This window comes from Diospyros lotus, chromosome 8 (genome assembly GCF_014633365.1).
Source record: "Diospyros lotus cultivar Yz01 chromosome 8, ASM1463336v1, whole genome shotgun sequence".
In the NCBI taxonomy this organism is placed as follows: domain Eukaryota; kingdom Viridiplantae; phylum Streptophyta; class Magnoliopsida; order Ericales; family Ebenaceae; genus Diospyros; species Diospyros lotus.
In genome coordinates this window covers 34139758-34163800 of record NC_068345.1, presented here as the reverse complement: position 1 = coordinate 34163800, position 24043 = coordinate 34139758, and the positions used below count along the sequence as shown (strand labels likewise).

Below are 24043 nucleotides of genomic sequence, written 5' to 3'. Positions count from 1 at the left end.
TTCTAAAAGTAAGGTTCAAATTGCCGCTTTAGTAGGAAAACAAAAAAGCGCATTAGGTTCTTTTCAAACCTTGCAGAACATATTGATGGAGAAATTTTGCAGTAGTTCATGCTGAAATATCTGTGGAGGCTTTGTATTCTCATTGTTTCCAGAAATGGACCAATTATGCTTAACAGGAGGACGAGTTGCATGCCTTTCCTTTTTTAAAATTTGTGACCGCTCAGTGGAAACAGCAGACCTATCTTGTGATAAATTTCCAGCCAGGCCAACTGCAAGCTTAGGAACCAAGAAATTAGCCATTGCACCAAATGCACTAGGGTTCGGTGTTGCTGCTGTCTCATTTTCCATGCCAGTTTGTCCAAAAACAGCCTGAATAACACTCACAAAGTATATAAATATCATATTAACCAAACTAAGTACTTAAAGCTAATCAACATATGCACTGAAACTCATAGAACATCATACGTGCACGTACTTCAATATGGTAAACTGTCTTTGGAATGTTGTCTATGTCACCGACAATATATAAAGTAGCATTTGCTGGAAAGTACCAACGCTCGTGGAATTTTCTAATTTTGTCTGCATCCCACTTCTTAATTTGCTCTTCCAATCCAATTGGGAATCTCTTACTCAGTTTGTTCTCAGAATGCAAATGTTGTAGCAACTATGTTTAAAATGAAAGAAAAAAGAATAATCCAGTCAAAAGGTGCCATATTAGTCAATTATCACCCAAAAGAGGAAGTAAAAACTCATTGAATATCCTAAACATAGTACCTGGCAGTCGACACGGTACTCTATCGTATTCATCATTTGTAGTTCTGATAATATTGCTCTTCTTTCTTTCTCCACTCGAGAAGTAAGGAATTTTGGATGAAAAGCTATCTGTAAACAAGAAAATGTGCAGCATGTTAGATGGATTGGAATCTGGCCCAAAATATCAGGGACCTACCCAGAGGCCCTAGACTTGGATGGGACAAGGAGGGTCTCAAAAAGAAGAATGGATGCAGGGATGGCTTAAAAGGGGTTGACCTGCATCACTTTTGGGATAGGTGTGGCAGTTGCTCAATCATTAGGGTAGAAAAATACTTCCTGCCTCTTTCTTTGTGTCAGATATTTAAAAAGACAGGTTTAAGGTGGTGCTCTCTTCGCATTTCAATTTTGAGTTTTGAGTTTTGAATTCATTTTTAGCTTTGTATTTTAAATGTCTATTTTAAAATTTTTAAAAACGCATTTTTTTTGTCATTTTGAAAAACTATTTCTTAAAATAGAAAACTAGAAAATACGCTTATTTTGAAATTTTAAAAAACTATTTCTTTTTTGTCATTGTGATATTTTATTCAATGAATTTAATTATTTAATAATAAAATTAACTCTTTTTAATAAAATTCTACTGTTAAAATAAAACAATAATTTTGATTAATAAATTACTAACATAGATCTTACTAATAATTTATATTAAATTATACGCTTAATAATATAATATATGTTATCTTATATTTTAATTATAATATAGATATACTACATTTTTTAAATTTTAAATAAATATATAATTTTATTTTCAAAATTTAATAATAAATTTTTTAATTCATTTTTTTTCTTTTCTTTTCTTTTCTTTTTTCCTTTTCTTCCTTTTCTTTTGTTCTCTTTTCTTCTTCTTTGACGCCCTACATCTTCTCCAACACCGGCGACCACCGTTGGTCGAAGATTCACACGATCAGAGCCTACCATTAGAAACTCTAAGCCAAGGGAGTTAATATACACAAAAATGGGCCAAATTTAACGGTTGGATTTTCATAGATATAATTTTTAATTTTCGGCCAACACCTATAGATACACTGCCAGTAGCCACCGGCCACGGTGGCCGGTGGTTTCCGGCGATCAGAGACAACCACCTGACACCCAAGGGCCCATCGACCAACGTACCCAAAAATCAGCAAGACCCAATGGTCAAATCTTCTTAGATCTAAACTTAAACATTCCACCCACCCGCCTATATAAGCACTGTCAGTCGCCACCGGCCATCGTGGCCAGTGGTTTCCGATGATCAGAGGTAACCACCTGACACTCAATGGCCCATCAACCAACATACCCAAAAACCTACAAGAGAAGAGATAAGAGATGAGAGAGGAGACAAAACCAACAACCAGCTGGGGGGCGGTCGACGGCGGCTCGCATCGCCGATGGCGTGAGCAATTAACAGCGACAGGCGTGGTGGCAGTGGCAATCGACGGCCAGAAAAGAGAGGAGAAAGGAGAGAAGAGATGAGATGTGGGTCTATGCGAGATTAGGGTGGGGTGGGGGGAGGCTGCTAGGTGTTTTCCATGTTTTCAACATTTTGGGTGTTTTCAGTTAGTTTTGGCTAAAAACACCCAAATCAACAAAATGTTGTTTTGGGTTTTCTTTATAAAAAATTTCCTTGTTTCCTAAAATGCATTTTTGAAAATAATAAAGTAAACGCCTTTTCAGTGTTTTGAAAAACTAAAAATTCAAATCAGGTTGAAAACAGCTAAGAGAACAAGACCTTAGTTTTTGGCTTTACACTCTTCCTTACACCAATGGCAAAGATGAGCCATCTGTCATGGCGTAGTTGTGAAAAATCTCAGAAAGTTTGGATGCTGAAATTTGCTACTAACTTCTACATGCCAGCACAAACACGTTTCAAACAGTAAAAATTAATCAATGCCCATCCCAAGTGTGTCTATGGAACAAGGTTTGGTTATCTAATTAAAAAGGGTAAGAGCTAAACCATGCCAAACCCGCCTTACTGACATGCTCAATGTACCACAAAATGCGTATTCTAGAATCACATGATCTGATTAAAAAAAAAGGTAGTTGAAAAAACATAGTGCAGTTTGTTTTTCTGTACTTGTCCCTAGAATCTCCTGTAGACTAGCAGGCTTAAAAAATTAGTATAGAAGGCACAGACATCCTACACCTCCTTTACTAACAATGGGAGAAGAGCCTCAACCACAGTAGCTTTCTGCTGGCTCTGTGCCTTCTCCTGTGACTACATCCAGGTAACACCCTGCTTGCCTTATCAGAAGTAGTTAGTTCAATACAAAGCAAGCACCGCAAGTGTACGCCCTCTTTTGGCAGTGTAGGTTTCAATCATACTTTCTGAATTTACATAGACAATGGAAAATCAACATATGGTTGGAGTCAGTGTCCAAGAGTGTCTTGAATTTGAGTTCCTCATTTAATAATGTATAATAAGCATCCTAGAGAAGAAGTTTGATTAATACCTCATTCAATGCATCAAGAACAGATGGAAGTAGATCACCTTCAGAGTCCTATTATAAAAAGAAGCCATGATTAGTACAAATAAGAAATCCTATATTTTGCAAACGTAACAATAAGTTGGATGTCAGTAGCTCAATATTGCTACAACTGAATCCAATATTTTGCAAAAGTAAAATATGTTATGCCAACACTTAATTTCAAGAAAAGCACACACCATTCAATATCTTGTCAAAAATGCCAATTACACGCAAACAGACAAGATTCTGCTCAAGCATAGAAACCATGTGCAATGACTCTAAAGAACTTATTTTGCTACTACCACATCCTATATAGATGATGTAGTCATGATGATTGGGACTCACAACATAACAAATAAAGTAACTAGTTTTAATGTGATTAGGAGTTTCTGATATTATATAATGTATTTTAGTTGTTTTAATGTGACTAGGAGTTTCTGATATTATCTAATGTATTTTACTTTTATTAAGACTTTTAGTAAATTGTGTGCTACAATTTAAGTGGTATCAGGTTACAATATTAGGTAAGAGTAGTTCTACAAGAGTCTTAGTTGCTTTAGGATTTTTAACAAGCCTGTATATATGGCTCATTGGTGTAATCCAAATATTTGATTTTTTGGGGAATGAATAAAACTTGAGTTACGTATTTAGTGGAGCTGGAGCACTCATCCCCTTGCTCCTCCTCTTCTTTCCTCCTATACTCCTTTCTGCAGCTGCTTCTCTCCTCTGTTTTTTTATTCTTATCTGTTTCTGCATCACCTCCGCTGCTGTTATCTATTTATCTTTCTTCTGGCTTATCCTCCTCATATTCTTTTTCGCCAGGTTTTTCTCTTCCCTCTGTGATTTTCTTCTTTTTCTTCCCTAATTTTCTGCAAATCCATGCTGTCCCACATCAATGGCACATAGATCATTTAATATGTTGACCAGGCAGAAGCAGGGACATTTAGTAGATCATTTAATTTGCTTAATTTCATTTCCTTCTTCCCCAAGTGTTTAGCCCACACATGTTAGTCAGTAGTGATGGAAGTACATACACACACATGCACTGAAGATCAAGTTTTTGACAAGAAAACCTAGACAGGAGACAGCAGCCCAGTTTGGAATTGAGTTCAAGACCAAATTGAGGTGATCCAGGGGCAAACTCAGTATCAAGGGTGTTTGATAACCTCCCAACTCTTCAACTCAACTCAGTTATGTGTAAGGCCCCAAATTCAACCGCATGATTTTGATGAGGTTGAGAAAAGTTGGATGAGTTGAAGCTTATAGTTTAATGGTGTTATAAGTATTATATTTGTAACAATAATATTTTATTATATTATATTGTAATAATATGATATTACAATAAAATATATTATACAAGAAACTAGTACAATATAATATAATATAATAACGTTATCACATATTCTATTATAATATTTTATTAATAACTAAAACTCAACTCAACCCACTCACATCACCTCAACTCATTTTTTGCAACTCAAGGCCAAATAGGGCCAACATAACACGCCCAAAAGAGCAAGACAGGCTCCTAACATTTAAAAAAGAAAGGAAGAGATAAAAGTGGATTTCAACTGATCATAGATCAAGATATACAGCACTGTTCACTATTGACAATAAAAATTGGAGTCACAAGTGAAATGACACAAACCTTTGTACAAGTTGGTGAATGAATGTGAAACACAGTATGATGGAAATCTGTGTAAGCATTTGAACGGGCCCCAGTACCAAGCAGTTTTTCACGCTTCTTACTTCCAAGGAAAGCAACATGTTCAATCATATGTGCAATGCCTTGTTCATCATCTTCCTCATCAATAGATCCCACATGAAGTTCCATGTGTGCTTCAAACCTAAAATTGGTAAAAGAAAAAATTATATACAATGAGAGACATACCCACAGATTACATATGTTTTGAAGATAACTAAAACAAGATTATCTGAAATACAATTGGAGTGATGCATATTGAAGATAAGGTCCAAGATAGTTTGGATGTGTAAGAAAAAAAACCAATAGACACACCCTTGAGCTAGGATGGAATGGAAAAAACTTTATAGTAAGAGGTAGATGTCATGTGCCCACTGTTATAAACGCAGGGGGGACATTCACATATTGTTTAGACAGTAGGGGCCTTCATGTAAAAATCTGATAGTAGGCGGTTATTCTATTTTTGAATTTGAGCTGCCTTTAGCGCCTAGTTCCAAGCGGTGGATCAGTATATAATACACTGATCCCGCTCCAGTGAGGATCGATCAATACAAACAGAAATTCAATTCTTCCTGCCTCAATTCTCTCCTCTCTCTCTCCCCCTCTCTCATTTCCCTTTCATTCCTTCTCAATTCGCCCCAAATTCAGAGGGGAATTCCATTGTCAGCACCAGGAGGCTGACAAACTGGTACCAGGGCACAATTCCGGGCAGTAATTACAGACGCTATCTTCTTCTCCACGGCTGATGGAATGAGAATGAAGCAGATGGAATCACATCTGCAACAAGTTACAGCGGCAGTGGCGGACATGCAAATTTGGATAGGAACGTTGGAGTCATCGGAGGTGGGAAGGAGGATAGAAGGAGCGATGGAAAGGTGGCACGAGGAGAGTTGCGATCAGCACAATCAGCTGCAAGACCAAATGCACAAACAGAACCAACAGCTGTGACATCAGATGCAGCAATTCATGGTGATGTTCACCAGCCAAAACCCAGTAAGGCTTTCTCCCAAATTCCCTCCTAGAGACAAGATCTGAGCCAATCCTCCCCGAGCATGGGACGGCCCATTGATCAAGGGATCATTGGAGTTTGAGATAGATTCATCACTGGTAGGAGAAAATACTGTGGAAAGAAGGCTGGGAGCTCCAGCTGTTCTTAATTAGCCCGGATTCCCAATGCCAAAGATGAAGATCCCGTTATTTGATGGCCAGAACCCAAGGTGGTGGGTGAGGTGGCGTGAGCATATGTTTAGTGTATATAATGTACCCAAACAGCAGAAGGTCACATTGGTTGCTGCTTACCTCAATGATGCCAGGGGATGCCTAGTTTTAAGGGTGGAGTCGAGTGAAAGAGAGTTGCCTATGGACAGAATTTGTGGAGGATTTATGCAAATGATTCGGGGATCGGAGTTTGTTGGACGTTGCAGAAGAATTCAACAAGCTTAGACAAGAGAGAACGGTGCAATCGTATCAATTGAAGTTTGAAGAGCTAATATCCCTCCTATTAATCCTTAACCCCACACTCACAAAAGGATACTTCGTCTCAAGTTTCATCAGCGGCTTAAGCAAAGAGTTACACCCCACAGTTAAGATGTTTCAACCTAAGACTATCAAGTAGGAGGCTGAGAGTGCAAGGTTACAGGAGTTGATAGTTGTCACACCTCAAATCTGAGGCTTGGCCAATTCTTGAATTATAGAATAGAGAGGAAAGTGGAGAGAGAATTTGAAAGAGGAGGGAGAATTAGAGAGAGAAAAGGAGGGAAAGAACCAATCTCTTCATTTAATGATTCCCATCCTCCGTACATGGCCTTTTATAGGCTATTACTCTCAGTTGTTATAGCATAACCAAATAGGTACAAGTGGCTAAAGCGGTAACCGCTTAGTACAACTGTTTATGCATCGATAGTCTTTATTACAAAAATACCCTCAAGGTCGTGACAATAGTGGAGGCCCTTATGAAGAAACATAAATGGATGGGAAGAGTATTAAGCCCAAGCGTTCCCTAGCAAGGGAGCCAAGGGTTCAACAAGGAAGGAGGTAAGATTGGGCAAGGGACCAAGGGGATGGCAATTATCACTCCTACTCAACCACCTGGCAAAAGGATCATGGAACAGAGGAGGCAGGTCGAACTCTGTTTCCATTATAGGGACAAATACACCCCAAGGTACCAACACAGAAGGTAACTACTATTGCTGGAAGGGGAAGAAGAAGTGGAGGCAATGGATGAAAAGAACACAAATCATATGGAGACTAAAGGGGAGGAGAATGTGGAGATATCACTACACGCATTGAGGGGATTAATCAACAGTAAGATAATCAAGGTGTAAGGAAAGGCTCACAATAATAAATTGATGATACTAATAGACATTGGAAGCACACAACTTCCTAGATGAGGGTATGGCAAGGAAGTTGAATTGTCACCTTACTAGCACCTAGCCACTTTCAATAGTAATGGCTAATGGGTATAAGGTTATTTGTAAATCGGCCTATGTAGGATTCTGCTAGCAAATGCACGGAGAGTAATTTGAAGCAAATTTGAGATTGCTTGGAGTAGATTGGATGAAGAATGTGAGCCCAATTTGTTTTGATTTCAATAAGATGGAACTAACATTTGAAAAAGAGGGCAAGAGGAAGAGTGTAGAGGCAATGCTATGCAAAATGATATCAGGAAAGAAGTTACATAAGATCTTCAAGAGAAAATTATCACAGGTGGCACAACTATTCTCAGTCCATGCAGTGGAACATATAGAAGAAGGACGGGAACAAGAAGGAGAATTAAGGCTAACCATCAACAGTCAGTCCCAATCTCAATGGAAGGTACAAAAACTTGATTCTCTTGATTCACTTCTAGTTGAGTTTAAGGACTTATTTGTGGAACCCAAACTCCTACCCCCGGAAAGACCCCTTGACCACACCATCACCCTCAAATCCAACACTGAGCCCGTAAACATTAGATCCGACCGTTATCCTCTAAAACATAAGGTTGAAATAGAAAAGATGATCAAGGACATGCTTCAAAGGTCCATCATTAGACCCAACCACAGTCCCTACGCATCCCCAGTACTTCTAGTTAAAAAGAAGGACGATAGTTGGCGATTTTGTGTTGACTATCGTCAACTCAATTCTCTTATAGTCAAAAACAAGTTTCTCATACCCATCATCGAAGACCTTTGGACGAATTGAAATTTGACAAAGTGTTCACCAAACTAGACCTTTAATCCAAATACCACCAGATACGGATGAACCCTAATGACATCTTCAAAACAACTTTCAAGACCTATCAGGGGCACTACGAATTCATAGTGATGCCATTCAGGCTCACCAATGCCCCTGCAACCCTCCAAACCTTAATAAACTAGATCTTTGAACCATACTTAAACAAATTCATTCTTGTGTTCTTTGATAACATATCGGCTCACAACCCCTCTTTCTCACAACACCTAGGACACTTACGAACCACTTTTAAAGTCCTTAGGCTCAACCAATTGTACATCAAGAAATCAAAATGTGCCTTTGCATAACTCCAAGTAGAGTACCTTGGACACATAAGATCTAGTGCTGGAATAAGCACAAATCCAAGGAAGATAGCCACAATGACCTCATGGACCAAACCTACTACTATTAGGGCCCTGAGTGGATTTTTGGGACTTATAAGATATTACTGCCAGTTTGTGATGGGTGATCAGTAAGCCACTCATGGATTTGCTAGGAAAGGAGGGAATCATTTGGAATGAGAAAGCAGAGAAGGCCTTTGAGTTGCTTAAAAAGACAATGAGTGAAGTGCCGACCCTAAGTTTACCTGACTTCAAGGAGCCCTTTGTATTGGAAGTAGATGCAAGCAGCAATGGTGTGGGAGTAGTATTAATGTAGGGGGGCAGGCCCTTGGCCTTCATCAGTTAAGCATTGGCCCCCAAAAACCTTGGCACTATCTCAAAGCAGTGGACAAAGAACTACTAGCAATCCTCATAGCAGTGGATAAATGGAGGCACTATCTCAAAGGGGGGCAATTTATCATTAAGACTGATCGCGAGAGTCTAAAATTCCTATTGCAATAAACGTTACATACTCACCTACAGAAGAAGGGAATGTCAAAATTGATGGGGCTAGACTATGTGATACAATATAGAAAAAGGGGTAGAGAACAAGGTTGTTAATGCCCTCTCATGTTGTTTTGAGGAAGGAACATCTGCAGCCATAACTTCCATCATTCTAGACTAGTATCAAGAGGTCACGGACAACCATGAGAAAAGGAATTGGACTAAGGAACTGATGGAACAACTTATCTTAAGCCCAACCAGCAAACAAGGGTTCATAGTATCAAATAACTTACTGAGGTACAAGGGCAGATTGGTGGCAGGAGACTGCAAACTACTAAGGTAGTGTTTGTTAACCAATATATAAACTAGACAAAGTGGGATATAGAAAGCATTCCCGACAAAAGTGTTTTCATTGCGTTTGTTAAATTTATCTGAAAAAAATCATGTGACTTCTTATCTTGGACTTTCTAGATAAATTTTATCTCCCCCCCCCCCCCCCCCCTTTTTAGATAAGTTATCTTGGACCTTACAAATAAGTTATCTTGATACAACTTTATCTTACTCATTTTAACAAACGCTATCTAAAGGGAAAAATACTTCACTCGTTACATGATTACACAATTAGGGGCCATTCAAGCATTCATAACACATACCATCAAGTCAAGAAACTCTTCTATTGGTCACAATTGAAGAAATCAATGATAGATTATGTTATGACCTGTAATACTTGTAAAAGGTGTAAGCATGAGACCATAGCACCCCCTGGCCTACTACAGCCATTACCTATTCCTTAACAGGCCTAGACTAATATCACAATGGACTTTGTGGAAGGGTTGCCGAGATTAGAGACGAGAGATTGTATTCTGGTGGTAGTGGACAAATTCATCAAGTACACCCACTTCATTAGCCTAGAACACCCCTTTACCGCTCAAGAAGTAGCAAGGCCGTTTCTAAACCAAGTGGTGAAATTACATAGAGTTCCACAGTCAATTGTATCGGACAAGGACAAAGTCTTCACTAGCTTGCTATGAAAGGAACTACTGAAATCACTGGGCATGCAACTCCACATGTCACCTGCCTACCATCCAAAAATGAACGGGCAAACGGAGAGGGTAAACCAATGTTTGGAGACATACTTATGCTACCTATTTTTCCTGCAGCCTACCAAGTGGCACAAATAGTTATCACTAGCACAATAGTGGTACAACTCATGCCACCATAGTGGCCAAAAGATGACTCCATTCAAGGCCTTATACGGCTACAAACCACCACTTCTACCAACTATGGGAGGACTCACCACCATAGCAACAATGGATTCTTATCTACAACAACGACAATAGGTGCTAGCAACATTAAAGAAAGAGTTGTGCAATGCCCAAAACAAGATGAAACAAATTGAGGATAGGAGGAGAAGTGTACTTGAAGTTAAGACATGCTCACTTGAAGGCTCTCTCACAGACATAGGTAACCAAACTCAATCCAAAGTTCTATGGGCCATATCCAATTGTTGCACAGTTTGGGAAGGCTGCTTATAAACTCCAACTACTAGAAGGTTCTCAAATCCACCCCATCTTTCACGTATCTCTACTCAAGAAGTCGGTAGGAACCAGCCTAGTGAGTCGGACCTTACTTCCTATGATTACTGAAGCTGCCAAGGAGATAGAACCTACTACCATAGTGGACAAATGAGTCATCTACAGGCAAGGAGTACCTCTCACACAGGTTTTGGTTCGCTAGTCAAACTTGCACTTAGAGAACAATTCTTGGGAATACCTTCCTGAATTCCTCAAGCAAATTCCCAAGGGTACTAGATTATTGCTTAGACAGTAGGGGCCTTCATGTAATAATATGATAGTAGGTGTTATGCTATTTTTGAATTTGGGCTACCTTTGGCGCCTAGTTCCAAGTGGTGGATCAATATACAATACATTGATCACACTCTAATAAGAATCGATCAATACAAACAAAAATTCAATTCTTCCCACCTCAATTCTCTCCCCTATCTCAGCTATTCTCTCTCTCCGTCTCTCTCATTCCTTCTCAATTCACCCCAAATTTAGAGGGGAATTCCATTGTCATCATCGGGAGGCAGACAGTAGAGAAAGGCCAAACTTGGTTAAAAAAAACCCTAGGTATGTCATGAATATAATTGTTGTAGAAAAGATATGGCCGTGGATAGAGATGATTGGAGACCAAAAATTTATATAGTCAACCCCATCTAGTGGAACTAAGGCTTGCAATGATGATGATTCAATGGCATCTTCATATTAGATTGGTAGTACTTCTGTATTTTTAGCTTACAATTCAATTATTTTATTCATGCACATTACTAGAAAAATATCTTCATCAAAAGCCTTAATCACATTAGGTGGAATCAAAGACTCCTCTTCTTAGATGTACTTTGGAGTTCACCTATCACCAAAGTGAAAAGGTAAAAGTTTTAAGAGCAAATTTTTTATGTAATCCAATTGCAATTGAAAAGGTTTAATATTTTCTTCATAATTCTTAAACATACATTTTTATTTAATAATGCGTGCCCTTAATAACCTATACATAAGCAACCCAAAATTCCCTTCTTTTTTAAAATCCTCTACACAAGACCTCTTCATCAAATTCCCTACTAAGTAGAAAACTTCCATTATTAAACTATTAGGCATGAAACCAAATTGATTTTCAAAATAATTTTATTTATCTTCTTAATCATTTCTCAATCACCCACTCATAAAATTTCATCATATTGATCATTAGCTTGATCCCTCTATAATTTTTCACTACTTACACATCTCATTGTTCCTATATGGAAGAATCTCACATCGCCTCAGCAAGGGAGACCTGAGCTATATATAAGAAGGAGGATCCCTCCACCTATTAAGCTATCTTTTCAGGTTGGAGTTCTACCTCTAACTTCTCACACTATAACTCCATTTTCCAAACATTCTCTGAGGGATCTTGTTAGTAATTTTGTCAACCATATGATGCCTTTGCCTGCATTTTCATATTTCCATTCAGATATTATCTGGTCCAATTATTGTATCATTCTTCATCTGATTTATGGCTTGTTTTATTTCATTTGGATAAATATATCTATAGATTATGTAATTTCTCTCTTCTTCAAAATTATCAAAACCACCCAATGTATTTGTTTTTATGTATTTATTAAATAGCTTTGAGAAAACTCCTAACTCTTCTGGATCATCCCCTCATTTACCAACAACTTCTTTGTTTCCTTACCAAAAAAGAAGAAGCTATGGATGAGTGTACATCACAAATTTTTCTTTCTTTTTTATGACCTTTCAGTTCTAGCTTAAGAAGTTGTCCCATCAATCTTTATTTTCTCTCTTTTTCTTGTTAGCAATTAGGGAGAAGGCTTAATTGAAATTTTATCGAATTTGAGTAGGGGTATTTATACAAATACAAAATATCTATGCTATCTCCGAAAAAACAAGAATAAATTTAAATTTACATAACAGTAACTGATATTTGAAATGCTGAATTATCTTCCTCTTTCAAGCTGTATCATTCCCTTGAATTTGGAGCTTATCTTATCTTATAGGCTGCCTCACCTTTTAAATCTTAAATTCTTTCAACCACCCTATCTTTCCTTTTTAAACTTAAATATCCAATCTGCCATCTTTATGATCTCCAACATTTCTTTTACAATAGAACCTAACTTGTTGATAACTAATAGTTTTAACTTTGTATAGTCCTCTGTTCAAAGATTACACCCTCTTTGCAATATGTAGTATATGTGTACCTCAAAAAACTCAGTTGCTGTTCATGGAATTGAGGAGGATCAAGGTCAACAACCGACCTTATCACATCAATGTAATAGCAAGAACAGCCACAAGGTTGGCAGGACTTTTAAGGATATTCATATCAACTAACTTTAACCGTAGGCTCAACTTTTCCCCCTTACAACATTATATTTGGTGTTAATATGACAGTTCATACATACATCTTATGCTCAAGTACAATCAATTTGTTAATTAGATGCTAGTTAACTGTAGTTCTGCAGAAGCCTATTACCTGTTTGGTGGAACTTTGTTTGGTAAAATAAGATAGCGAAGTCCATTCCTTAACTGCCCTCTATACAACTTCGGATGAGATGGAAGTTCGGTACTTAAAAAACTTTCCAATTCTGTTCTTTCTATTTCCAGATCCAATGAATGAGAACTTTGTTTATCCAAAATGCCCTCTGGCCAGGCCGTACTGGCTGCATGAGGCTCATCTGGACCCACGGCTGCACGAGGAACATAAACTTGCTTTACCTAAGCAAAAGCAGGCCATCAGTAAGATAAAATCCCTAGCAAGCAACTGAAAAGGAGATTTGATTACTTCTTAGTTTTTCTCAGAAACATTTAAGTTGTCTGCTAACTAATAAAGAAAATGAATCTCCAAAATTCATGAGTGTAAACAGAGATATATATATAAAGGCCTTTTACACAGGATGTACAGAAATCATATCTGATAGATCATTAGATATGTCTGTTTCTAGCTGTATTCTGCAAACTTTACTCATGCATCAAGAATTGCAAAATAAGATATGTGTTTATGGCCTAGAGAAGTATCTTGAGAAATTCCATTAAAAAGAAACTTTAACATAACAGCTTATCCAATAAAAATCATATTATATCAGCCATGTACACATTTGCACGAAAAACAACTTAAACAAAACAAAACTTCTTTATGTATGAAGATTATCAAGATACCACTCACCACTGTACCAACATTTGTTTGTCTTTGAGACCTTGAAAATTGCTATCATATTAGGTAGATATAGGTTATTGTAGGCACTTGATTGTGTAGGTAACACATGTACCAAATGGCAAACTTAAAATATTGAATCTGTTAGCCTTGGGTCAGGGCATGTGTCTCAATCATTGAGTGATGAACATAGTTTCGGAGGTCATCCGAACAAGATTGACTGCAATTTGGACGCAAAGGCAGGGTCCCAGTTCATGCAATAGTCAAACAATTCAGTTAAGGAGGAAAGGTGCAATATAAGAACTAGCCTCAAGAGGAAAGGAAAGGCAGTTGACACAGGCAGTGTCCTAATTTGAGAATTCTGGAGGTATGTGTCACGACCTCAAGGATATATTAGATGTATTTCTTTTGGTTGTGCTTTGTTGCTGTAGTTGTTTGTACCTTTCACTTGTATTGTAACAGAAAGGATAGAGCAGCCTACAAATAGGTTAGATTAGTTAGAGAATAGGATGGTGGAAGGATAATAGAAATCTGTTCTCTCAACTTCTCTGATATCTCTCCCTACTTTCTCCCTGATCTCTCTGTTCTGTCTGATTTCCCCCCTCAGTTCTTCTGATTTCTCCCTTCTTTTCTGTTCTATCTTCCCCAATTTCTTCCAAATTCCATTCTAAACCATAGGTCAAACCCAGGTTCATGACAGTTGGTATCAGAGCTGGTTGATTCTCAGCTGTGATAGGCGATTACTAGTAGTTGTTTCCAATCTGATTTTGAAGGAATCAAAGACAGTTCAGAACTGAGCAGAGCAAGGTGGTCATTGGAGCTGCTTGCAGGCAAATTCTGAAAGCATTACAGATACAGATTCAGGTGAATCTTAGTGGCTGATCCAGAGCTAATTGAATTACAGGAGGCTGTATCAAAGCCAATTGATTCTCAGGAAGCTGTTCAGAGCTGACAGATTCTCATGAAGCTGCTGATTTCTCTATTTCAACCGTTGACTGAGGCGATCCTTGGAAGCTGATCAAGAGGCAATTATCAAGGGGCTGTTTCAGAGGCAAATTGTCAAAGGATTTGAATTGTGGAGATGGCCAAAGGGACTCTTGAAAGTATACAGTCATTGAAGAAAACATTCGGGGAAAGTTTTGCTAACATCAACCAAAAGTTGGATGAAATTCTGATTCAGTTTTCAAAGAAGTTTCAGGTTAGTATCCTAGTGGATCTTTATTCAAGATCGACTGCAGAACCGATTCCAGAAGGAGCTGGAATCCTACCTGTGACCTCCAATCTGCAAGAAGTTGATGAAATTACCTGCAATGGATCCAAAAATTCAGGATGATAAGAAAGGAATTGCAGTTGCTGGAAATGCCAATGATACATCACTGGAGGAGAAATCTATTGAAGGAGAACCTCCGGTGTACACCGGAAAACAGGAAGAAAAGTATGCTTTCAAAGCACTAGAGTCTGTAAATGTTGAATCAGTTAGGCAATGCTAGTAATCATCAATGACGAGCAATCTGGAGAGCGTGAAGATCTGTTCAAAAGTTACTTGGTGGATCTTCAGAAAAAGGAGCAAGAAAAAGCTCAAGAAGAGTATAGGCAGAATAGATTAGAGTTCAGACAATTCCAGAAACCTATGGCTTAATCGAAATGAACATCCAATGGAGGAAAGTTAAAGATCAGTTAAAGGATGATAAAAGATGCTCGCACCTAGAAAAAATTGATCACATTGAAATTTTCCAGGAGTATATTCATGATCTAGAGCAGAGGAGGATGCAGAATGAAAAATTGAAACGAGATGAATGGAAGAAAAGCGATGACTCTCTGAAGATGGTGGAAGAGCTTGTTGCTGCTGGAATACTTACCATTAAAACTCATTGGTGTGATTATTGCATGAAGGTTAAGGATTATGCACCTTATCAAGTCGTTGCACTGAATACATCTGGTTCTACACCAGAAGATTTATTTGAGGATATACTTGATAGAGCCAGAAAGAAGAGGAAAAGGTCAAGAAGGAGAAAGAATGAAAGAAAAAATAAAAGGGAAAGGAAAGGAAAAAATAAAAGGCGAAGGAATGGTCTGAATCAAATAGTGAAAGCAAGAATTGGATGATGAAGTCGTGATCCAGTGCTGTAATTTCTTGGGGACAATAAATCTCTCAGGGAGGGGGGGATTGTCACAACCCCAAAGATATATTAGTAATTATGTATTAGATGTATTTCTTTTGGTTGTACTTTGCTACTGTAGTTGTTTGTAGCTTTCAGTTGTATTGTAACTAAAAGGATAGAGCAGCCTATAAATAAGCTAAATTAGTTTGAGAATAGGATGGTGGAAGGGTAAAAGAAATCTGTTCTCCCAACTTCTCTGATTCTCTCTCCCTACTTTCTCTGATTTCTCCCTGATCTCTCTGTTCTGTCTGATTTCCCCCTCAATTCTTCTGATTTCTCCCTTCTTTTTTGTTCTATCTTCCCCGATTCCTTCCAAATTCATTCTAAACCCTAGGTCAAACCTAGGTTCAAGACAGTATGTGACTTGAAGGCCTAGGAAAAAGTTCACAAAGCACATCAAGCAGATAGATGGTTTAGTGACAGGAAGCCAACTTGACTATAAGAGGGAGTTCCTATTATTTCTATCCTGTTAGGATTAAATTTTGATGTATAAGGTATATTGGAAAACAGTTCAAATTAGTCTAAGTTATGATTTTATTCATATCCATGGCAGAAACCATCTCCTGAGTAGATTAGATGATGTACTCTATATGTTGGAGGTTATTCACTTCATGATTACAGTAATTTGGTGTCCATAGGCATTGGGACATACTTTGCCTCTCTATTTCAAGTGTTGTTCCTTTGTCTTCCATCCCATTTTTCTGCATCCTTTATTACCGTGTGCTTTATTTCACTCCACAACTAGTGTAGCACTACCATCATTTTGAGCCCACAGTGGCCATTAGTTCTGATTGCCAGCTTTTTCATTGGCTGGTATCCATCTCCTTAAGATCCTCGAAACCACTATATATGTATTGTGGGAGGGGTCCCCACTAAAGATCTATGTTGCTTTCATTACACAAAAGTCACTCAATTGAAAAACAAATGCGTGCACCCCAATTACTACAACCATGTATACACAGACAAGAAGTAGAGTGAATGAGTCTCTTGCATGGTGACACACCCACCCCAAGTGCAACAGTTATGCATATGCCCAAATGGTTGCAAGTGCATGATCCTCTAACGAAAAAGAATCTAGTATGGTAACTCTTGGATTTAGCCTATCATCCTCCTTCCAATTTTTTTAGGAGAAGGGGAATAGACTTTAAAATCCAGCCCATCGGTGAGGTTTGACCTCTTCAATTGCTAATATGTAGGTTGTTTGTACAAGAACACATTCAGACACAACAGTTTTGTCTCTACAAGTTACCTCACCTAGAGAATGCCACCATTTGACAACTAGGGCACTTCAAATCTCTCTCAAGCCAGGAGATATGCAAAGTCTCTTAATGCTTAGTAGCGTAGCCAAGCAATTTAGCAGTTTTTTTGGCAGGCCAAACCAATTAGGTAAGCTGATTAGAATATTGTTCATTTCTGAACCAGCAAAGATACACTCATTAAAAAAAATAATGAAACTAAGAAAGAGTAGCATTGTATAACAATCAGATGCTTATTTGTCCCAATTGACACTATTAAATTGCAAGACTTTACATCATAATTGGCTACTCAGAGAAGCATGGTTCTGGTGATCTTCAAATACAGATATGTTACTTAAAAAAAAAAAATACAGATATGTTGACTGTTTAAAAAAGTAAACAAGCAACGCTAAGTTCATCACTAGGAAAAGGATAAAACTACTCTAAAAGCAAAGACAATAAATAAATGAATGGCAGCAAAATGGTTCCAGTAAAGGCCATTACAGTGCTTGATTTTGAATCTCACGGGAGTCAAGATTTACAGCTTTTGACCTCATGATCTGCATCATTCAAAAGATACTTACAACAGCAAAAGTGGCAAGAGCTTAACCTCAAGTTTATAACCAGTCATTTTATTTCCAATTCTCTCACAGCCAGCATAATGCATGAATAAAGTTGCACCACAAATCAACGCATGAGCTTTGTCTGGCTGACAAGCGATTAAAAAAGGAACAAACAAGGACACAATCCAGTGTTGCCCCCCTAAATCATACATGCTGGGAGAGGTAAACACGAGGCACCCTTTTGTATGTGAAATGGAAGGAAGTTGGAGCAACTTACCAAGCTATTTTCAAGGCTATGCCTGGACAAATGGAAAGCAGATTTATCTGGAAAGACTCTTGATGTAAATATGTTGCTACCAGTCCGTCCTCTGGGGTGGAGACGTAAACAACAGAAGGATTTACGCTTTTCTACCAAAGTTGCTCGAGCCAACCGTTCATCAAACTTGGAAGTAAACGAATTCCACAAATTGTATTTTTTCCTAGAAGATGCTGATCTACCAAATCCTCTACTTGACCACCTTCCAACCACAACAATCCATTAGAAAAAGAAAATAAAGGAATAAAATGAGTTAAGACGTAGAACTGCCATATTTTCTTATGCAGTCCAAATGAGTAAGAAAAAGTAATTCAGAAGTGTTTCTTAAGATTGAAACAAATGCGAAGTAGGATAAAATATTTTCATAGTTTTAAGACTTAAAATAGCTTTAGCGGGCAGGTCTTCAGTGATCTGTTTCTTTGTTGAGACGCAAACAATATATATTTCAGAAGCGCATTATGATAGACCTCGGAGTAGCATCCGCTAATTTCTCGGAAAGAGAAACAATTCAACTGTCAGATGATTGGGAGACAGAGGTGGGGGGGGAGAAGAAAGAGCTAGGAGCTTACAGTAATCACAAATGCATGAACCGATAAGCCCTAGAGCTAATTTGATTAGGTACCTGGGTGGAGAAAATAGCAATGAACGGGATGGGATGTTGGCACCAATTTTGGGGAAAGGCGGGCAACTGGGCGATGGCCGAGGAGGCGGTATTATCAAATTCAACCGACTTCTGGAACAACCTTCGTCTCCGATACCTCCTGCCGTCGCTGAATAACAACATACTTGGGGAACGCTTCCCATTAGAGACGCCGAGGCGGCCATCATCGTCCCTGCAAACTCTTAAACGCTCGCCCCCTCCCGCGCCTCTCACACTCAACAAACAGATAAGCGTTTCCTTTCTTCTCTGACTCTGCCCAGCGCCTGCGTGACAAATATAAGACACAATCAGCAGAACGGAACCGCCCTACTTTACTGCAGCTTCATAATCAAACAATCCAATCTTCCAGGGTAAAATATCTTCAATTTTCCCCCCTATTTTTACAATTAAAGCAGGTGTGGTGTGGTGTGGCGTGGTGTATATATGTCATGTATTTATTCTTAAGTTTACGAATAAAAAAAAGAGAGGAAAGATAGACATGAGATTAGAGAGGAGGAGCAGTGGATATGGAAGAGGGCACGTCAGCCATACAGACAACACAGACGCTTAGATCTTTCCACCAAAACGAGTGGAAAGAAGCAAGTCTTCCTTCGAGTTCCTACTTGTGTGCAATTAAGAAGAAAGAATATCACATTAGCAGCAACGACAAACACAAACAAAGAATTGGAGTGTGAAAAACGAAACCTCCGCCCGGCCCGAATAATAAATGGACAGATATTCAAATTATCACCAAATGTCGGTTAAAATTCAAGAAAATATCAATCAATCTCACCCCTATTGTTGTCATTTCCTATCGCTTGCTCAGCTCTTCCTTTCTCCAAGAGTTGTTGACAATGTCAAATCGCATTTACTTCACTTCCTCCTCCCAATTATCAACATACAGGCATTAACTAACAAACAAAGAAAATAAAAGAGAAAAGAGTCGCAGTCCAATCGATCGACTTGCCAGTAAAAATCCTGCACAAGCAAAAGCTTCCTTTCGATTTTGATCAATATACATGTGCCCAGTATCTTCAGTTCAAATGGTAGATTGGGGCTTAAAAGCAATTTTTCATATTTATTTTACCGTGATTCTCCTTTCATCCCGAGGGATTTGTAATTTTTATATTTTAAGTGTTAATTGAGTCAATTAATATTAAATATTAAAATTAATTACTACAATTTATAATTTATTAAAATCCTTAATATTTTTATTAAAATTTAGTGAAAACAAATTCTTTCCCATTCATCATCCTTAATATATTGGAAATAGTAAGAAATATAATTGCCTTTATAGTATTATTATTATTATTATTATTATTATTTATTAATTTACATTTAAATTAATTTTTGAATGAGATTATTAATTAAATGGTGTCCACCATTTTAAGTGTGATAATAAGTTGAATAGGATTAAACAACAAGGTAGACATAATTAAGTATTAAACAATAAGCCTTATCTTTAAAGAAAACTATTATTTTAAATGATGGTATTTTAAATAATTATACAAATAATTCATTAATATTTTAAATGATGGTATAGATCAATTATATTTTTATATTTATGCATAAATATATATATATACACAGACATATGCTTACATATATGCAAATAAGAATTAATCTACTTTGCTCAACAAATGCACAAAGAGTTTTATCGAATGCAATTAAAAATATCAAAATGCTTTCGCCCAAAATACAAATTTACAAAAAATGTCACTGGCCACTGCTCTCTCATCTTTCCCTTCCCGTGGCTACCTTGTGGCTGTCTATCGTTGCCTTTGCCTTGCCATCTCGTTGCCTTCACATTACCAATGGTAGCTAGGTGAAGGTAGCAATGGACGATAATGAGAGGACCATGGGAAGGGAAAGGGGAAAGATGAGAGAGTAACGGTCAATGGTATTTCTTGCAAATTTATATTTTGGACAAATGTATTTTGATCTTTTTAACCATATTCAATTAGCTTATATGTGAATATGTCAGTGCTAGCAAATAATGTGTATTATAAATAATAATATATACGCATATTGTATTATATAAAAGTTGAGTATTTTTTTTAATAATTTGCCATAAAATTATGTTAAAACGTTGATGATCGGATATCTCAGCATTAGGGCATAGAATTTGAGCTGTGAAACAAACCTACCCGAGTGTTTCGCATAATATCACACACTTCCCTTTGTTTTGCGATAATTCAAACAGGTTTCTCCACGGCGGCCATGGGAACGGTAACAGCCCCATGGAAGCAGCTGCTTCTCAACGCATTAGACTGCAATTCCAGCCTCAAGCATTCTTCTTTCTTCCAACTCGTACAATTTCTCCACATTTGTTATACACATGCACACGCCTCCATTCCAAACATTTCTAATCAATCGCTTCTTGCTGCGTTTCTTCAGGCAACCATCGGATCCAATGGCAGGCCCTCCAATCGCACTGTTGTTTTCAGGTCTCCTTGTGTCTGTGACCTTGCGTGCGTGTAAATTCTGGAGATTTCTCAATTGATGCTTCTATTCTGTGCAGAGGATTTCTGGAGAACACCGAGAAGATCCAAATTAATACTGATAGTAGAAGTCGCAAGGTTCTCTCTCTTTGTGTGTCCTATTGATGTTAGGGTTTCAGTTTGTGTTGGTTAATAATAGTGTTAATGTTTAATAATGCAGATAGATGATCTCAAGCATTGCCCATATGCTGAGGTAATTGATCCTTATTGAGGTGTTGTGGCCTTCCATTCGGTTAGCTGCTATGTATTGGTATTGTTTCATTTGTCTTCCACCAGCGAATTGCTTAAATATAATTTAGAACATTCTTGCATGTCTGATCAATTCTCTTTTCGTTGTTTCTTTTTTTTTTTTTTTACTTCAAATTCATTTTTTAAAGTTTGATTGTTTTTCACTAATCTAGATATGTTGGTATTTTACTGAATCTTGGGAGCAATTCCGGATTAATGGAAGAATTGATGTCATTGACGTGTCATGTCCTGATCCCGTGAAGCTTCAGGTACCAGTTTATCATAATTTTCTTTTTGATTGCTGAATAAAGTACAAATTTACTGTAAGTTTCTGGATCGCTTTTATAAACATTCAATAAAAAAGGAGAATTAGTGTTCTTTTTGTCAAGTGAGAATTAGTGATTTGCATGTATATATATGAATCTTTGCATTTACTTGCTCTTATAACCTTGCTATTTTGTATCTTTAAGTTTTAAAAATTGTGGTGTTGGCAATGTTCGTGTTCTAATGTATTCTGGTGCCATATCCATACATGTGCTTCTTAGTGCTTTATTTAGCGTTCTGACTTCTGATGTATTGTTGGCCCATGTCCATGCATGTTCTTAGCTTATGAGTGTCTTCATATCTTGTTACAGAAATCTGTGGACCAGGAAATCTACTGGAAGAAACTAATAAATTCTTACCCCTGAACCTCTAAGTGAAACTTTCTTTTATTTGAACTAAACTTGAATTTTAGCGAGTCCAAGCACAAGCATTCTTTGCAATTTTGATGTAATGACTAAGTGATAGAGAAAATTACGATTAAAGAATGTTTGCACAAATGCTCAATGTGCTAGCCTTGCAAAGTCCCCAACACTTCCTTCACATAAACTCACGTCCAGATAGTCCTAGTTTTGGAGGAGACTAGAAAAGAATCAAAAGTTCAAAACAAAGGCCTTAGACGGCAAACGAGAGATGAGGAATACAAATAAATGAGAAGTCCAGAAGAAAGGCGATCTTTATGTGTTCATGTGCTGTAGAATTTTAGAACGTTGAACTCACATATACTATAGTAAGATGGGAACCATTAGTGCAGGTGTGATCTTGTGTGGAGGATCTGAACGGCAGTCTTATCTTGAACTTAAGAAATAAACCCTAAAGGCTAAAAAGAGATATTCCGAGCAATTGCCATAATCAGGCTCATTGATATTCCTAGTATTGTTGATGCCATCACACATAGAACGAATTATTTGATCTTAAAGTAGATCTATAATTTTGCACGTAAGAGGCTAGTTCTTGGTCTCATTCAGTCATTAACAACTCATAAATATATAGAAACAAAGCTTGTGAAGAGTCTATTAAAACCAAGAAGTACAAGTCTTCTTACCACCCACACCAAAATAAATAGAGGTTTTCAGGGGAGAAAAAGAAAACTGCTAGTGGAGGAAGACCTCCTCGGGATAAAACATGCGGGGCTAAGAGAGAGTAAGCTCGACCGTATTTTTTAGGTGGTCTTTACTTCAAGCAGCTGATACCATTTTGCAAAGAATGCTCCCTTGAGTGATTGTACTATTTACTTGCATTGCCAACAACCTACCCTATTTGCTAGAGATGTTTCTTCTAAGTTTGAGATGTGGGGCTAAAGAGAGAGTGCTGTCTTAGCTGAAGATCGACTATATTTTTTAGGTATGTTATTACTTCTAGCGGCTGATACCATTTTGCAAATTGCAAAGAATGCTCCCTTGAGTGATTGCACTATTTACTTGCATTGCCACAAATCTACTATATTTGCTAATGATGTTTCTTCCAAGTTTGGACTCTTGCCTCCACCGGCTACCATACTGTATATAAGAAAAATTGCCCCGAATCTCTGTGGGTTTTGTGATCAGATTTTGTCTGTAAGAGGTCCTTACCTTGACGGACCACTAATAATTTTGAGTAAAAATAAATTATCGGTACCGTAATTTTGTTGGTGCATAATGATAAGCTCACCTGGAACAACAAATTCGTATTATATTAGTTCTCATTTACCTTTCTCAAAAACCAAATATATTTTGATTCTTTTAAGTCATGATGCAGCAAAGGGAGAAAGCTTGGTTTGCTTGTTCTCTAAAATCAAGACTTCAGTACTTGGGGTCTGATCCTGGTCTTCCCTCACTTGCTGAACAACCATTGCCAGAGTCCTCTTTAGATCCCTCTGCCAGACCGGTTGATGCATTCTGTTTGCTAATTCTAGACCCTGACCAGGTTCAGGCCTTCTTTGCTCTCAATATTTGTTCCCTGCTGGGTTTCTTTGCCCATAAAATTTAATTTGCTCGTCATCTGAACATGTTGATTATTTGAATTTGAAGAGCAACGAAAGGCGAGCCTTTTCATCCAGGCAGACTGTCAACAGAGAGAAGTTTTGGACCTCAGAGAGCATCAATCCATAATTTTTATCTTCCATTGTAAGATTCTAAAATGACAGTTACTTGCCATTGAGCTCACTAAATTTTGATGATTAATTGTAATGATCCTAATGAAATTCAGAATCGTTCCCACTGCCGAGCTAGAACCAAAAAAGTGCAAATATATATATACACATATATGGACTAGAAGAGGGTGTGTTGTAATGTGCACGACCATGCTGTCATTTAGATGTACGACTGTCTGAGAAATACACCAATTCTGTGGTAGGAGCAATGGACCTAAGACTTTTCATTGATATTCCTACAATTCTTAT

General features: G+C 37.7%; 2 protein-coding genes across 6 annotated transcripts in view; one reads left to right on the top strand and one right to left on the bottom strand.

Moving 5' to 3' along the window:
* The window catches only part of LOC127807928 (stromal processing peptidase, chloroplastic), a 36639-nt gene extending 17077 nt beyond the window's left edge, over nucleotides 1–19562 (bottom strand). The window contains exons 1-9 of one of the 4 annotated variants that reach the window (XM_052346164.1): nucleotides 19407–19562; nucleotides 18596–18897; nucleotides 17935–18175; nucleotides 13020–13261; nucleotides 4906–5104; nucleotides 3243–3290; nucleotides 775–882; nucleotides 476–664; nucleotides 70–369 (exon numbers count right to left, since the gene is read on the bottom strand). In XM_052346164.1, the coding sequence (XP_052202124.1) occupies nucleotides 70–369; nucleotides 476–664; nucleotides 775–882; nucleotides 3243–3290; nucleotides 4906–5104; nucleotides 13020–13261; nucleotides 17935–18175; nucleotides 18596–18801 (1533 nt within the window). In that variant the 5' untranslated portion in view covers nucleotides 18802–18897; nucleotides 19407–19562. Of the gene's footprint in view, nucleotides 1–69; nucleotides 370–475; nucleotides 665–774; nucleotides 883–3242; nucleotides 3291–4905; nucleotides 5105–13019; nucleotides 13262–17934; nucleotides 18176–18595; nucleotides 19058–19112; nucleotides 19320–19406 lie in introns of those variants that run through there. The other 3 variants (XM_052346162.1, XM_052346163.1, XM_052346161.1) reach the window with 3 other exon arrangements.
* Nucleotides 19563–20705: 1143 nt separating this feature from the next.
* Nucleotides 20706–24025, top strand: LOC127807451 (pyridoxine/pyridoxamine 5'-phosphate oxidase 2). Of its 2 annotated transcripts, none has more exons than XM_052345304.1 (7): nucleotides 20706–20923; nucleotides 21011–21060; nucleotides 21135–21192; nucleotides 21275–21307; nucleotides 21516–21611; nucleotides 23401–23568; nucleotides 23673–24025. In XM_052345304.1, exons 1-7 carry the CDS (start codon nucleotides 20834–20836, stop codon nucleotides 23751–23753), a joined length of 576 nt encoding a protein of 191 aa, XP_052201264.1. In that variant the 5' UTR covers nucleotides 20706–20833; the 3' UTR covers nucleotides 23754–24025. The 2 variants fall into 2 exon arrangements, with proteins under 2 accessions (XP_052201264.1, XP_052201263.1); XM_052345303.1 differs by having other exon boundaries at nucleotides 23401–23571; nucleotides 23655–24025.
* Nucleotides 24026–24043: the final 18 nt, after the last annotated feature.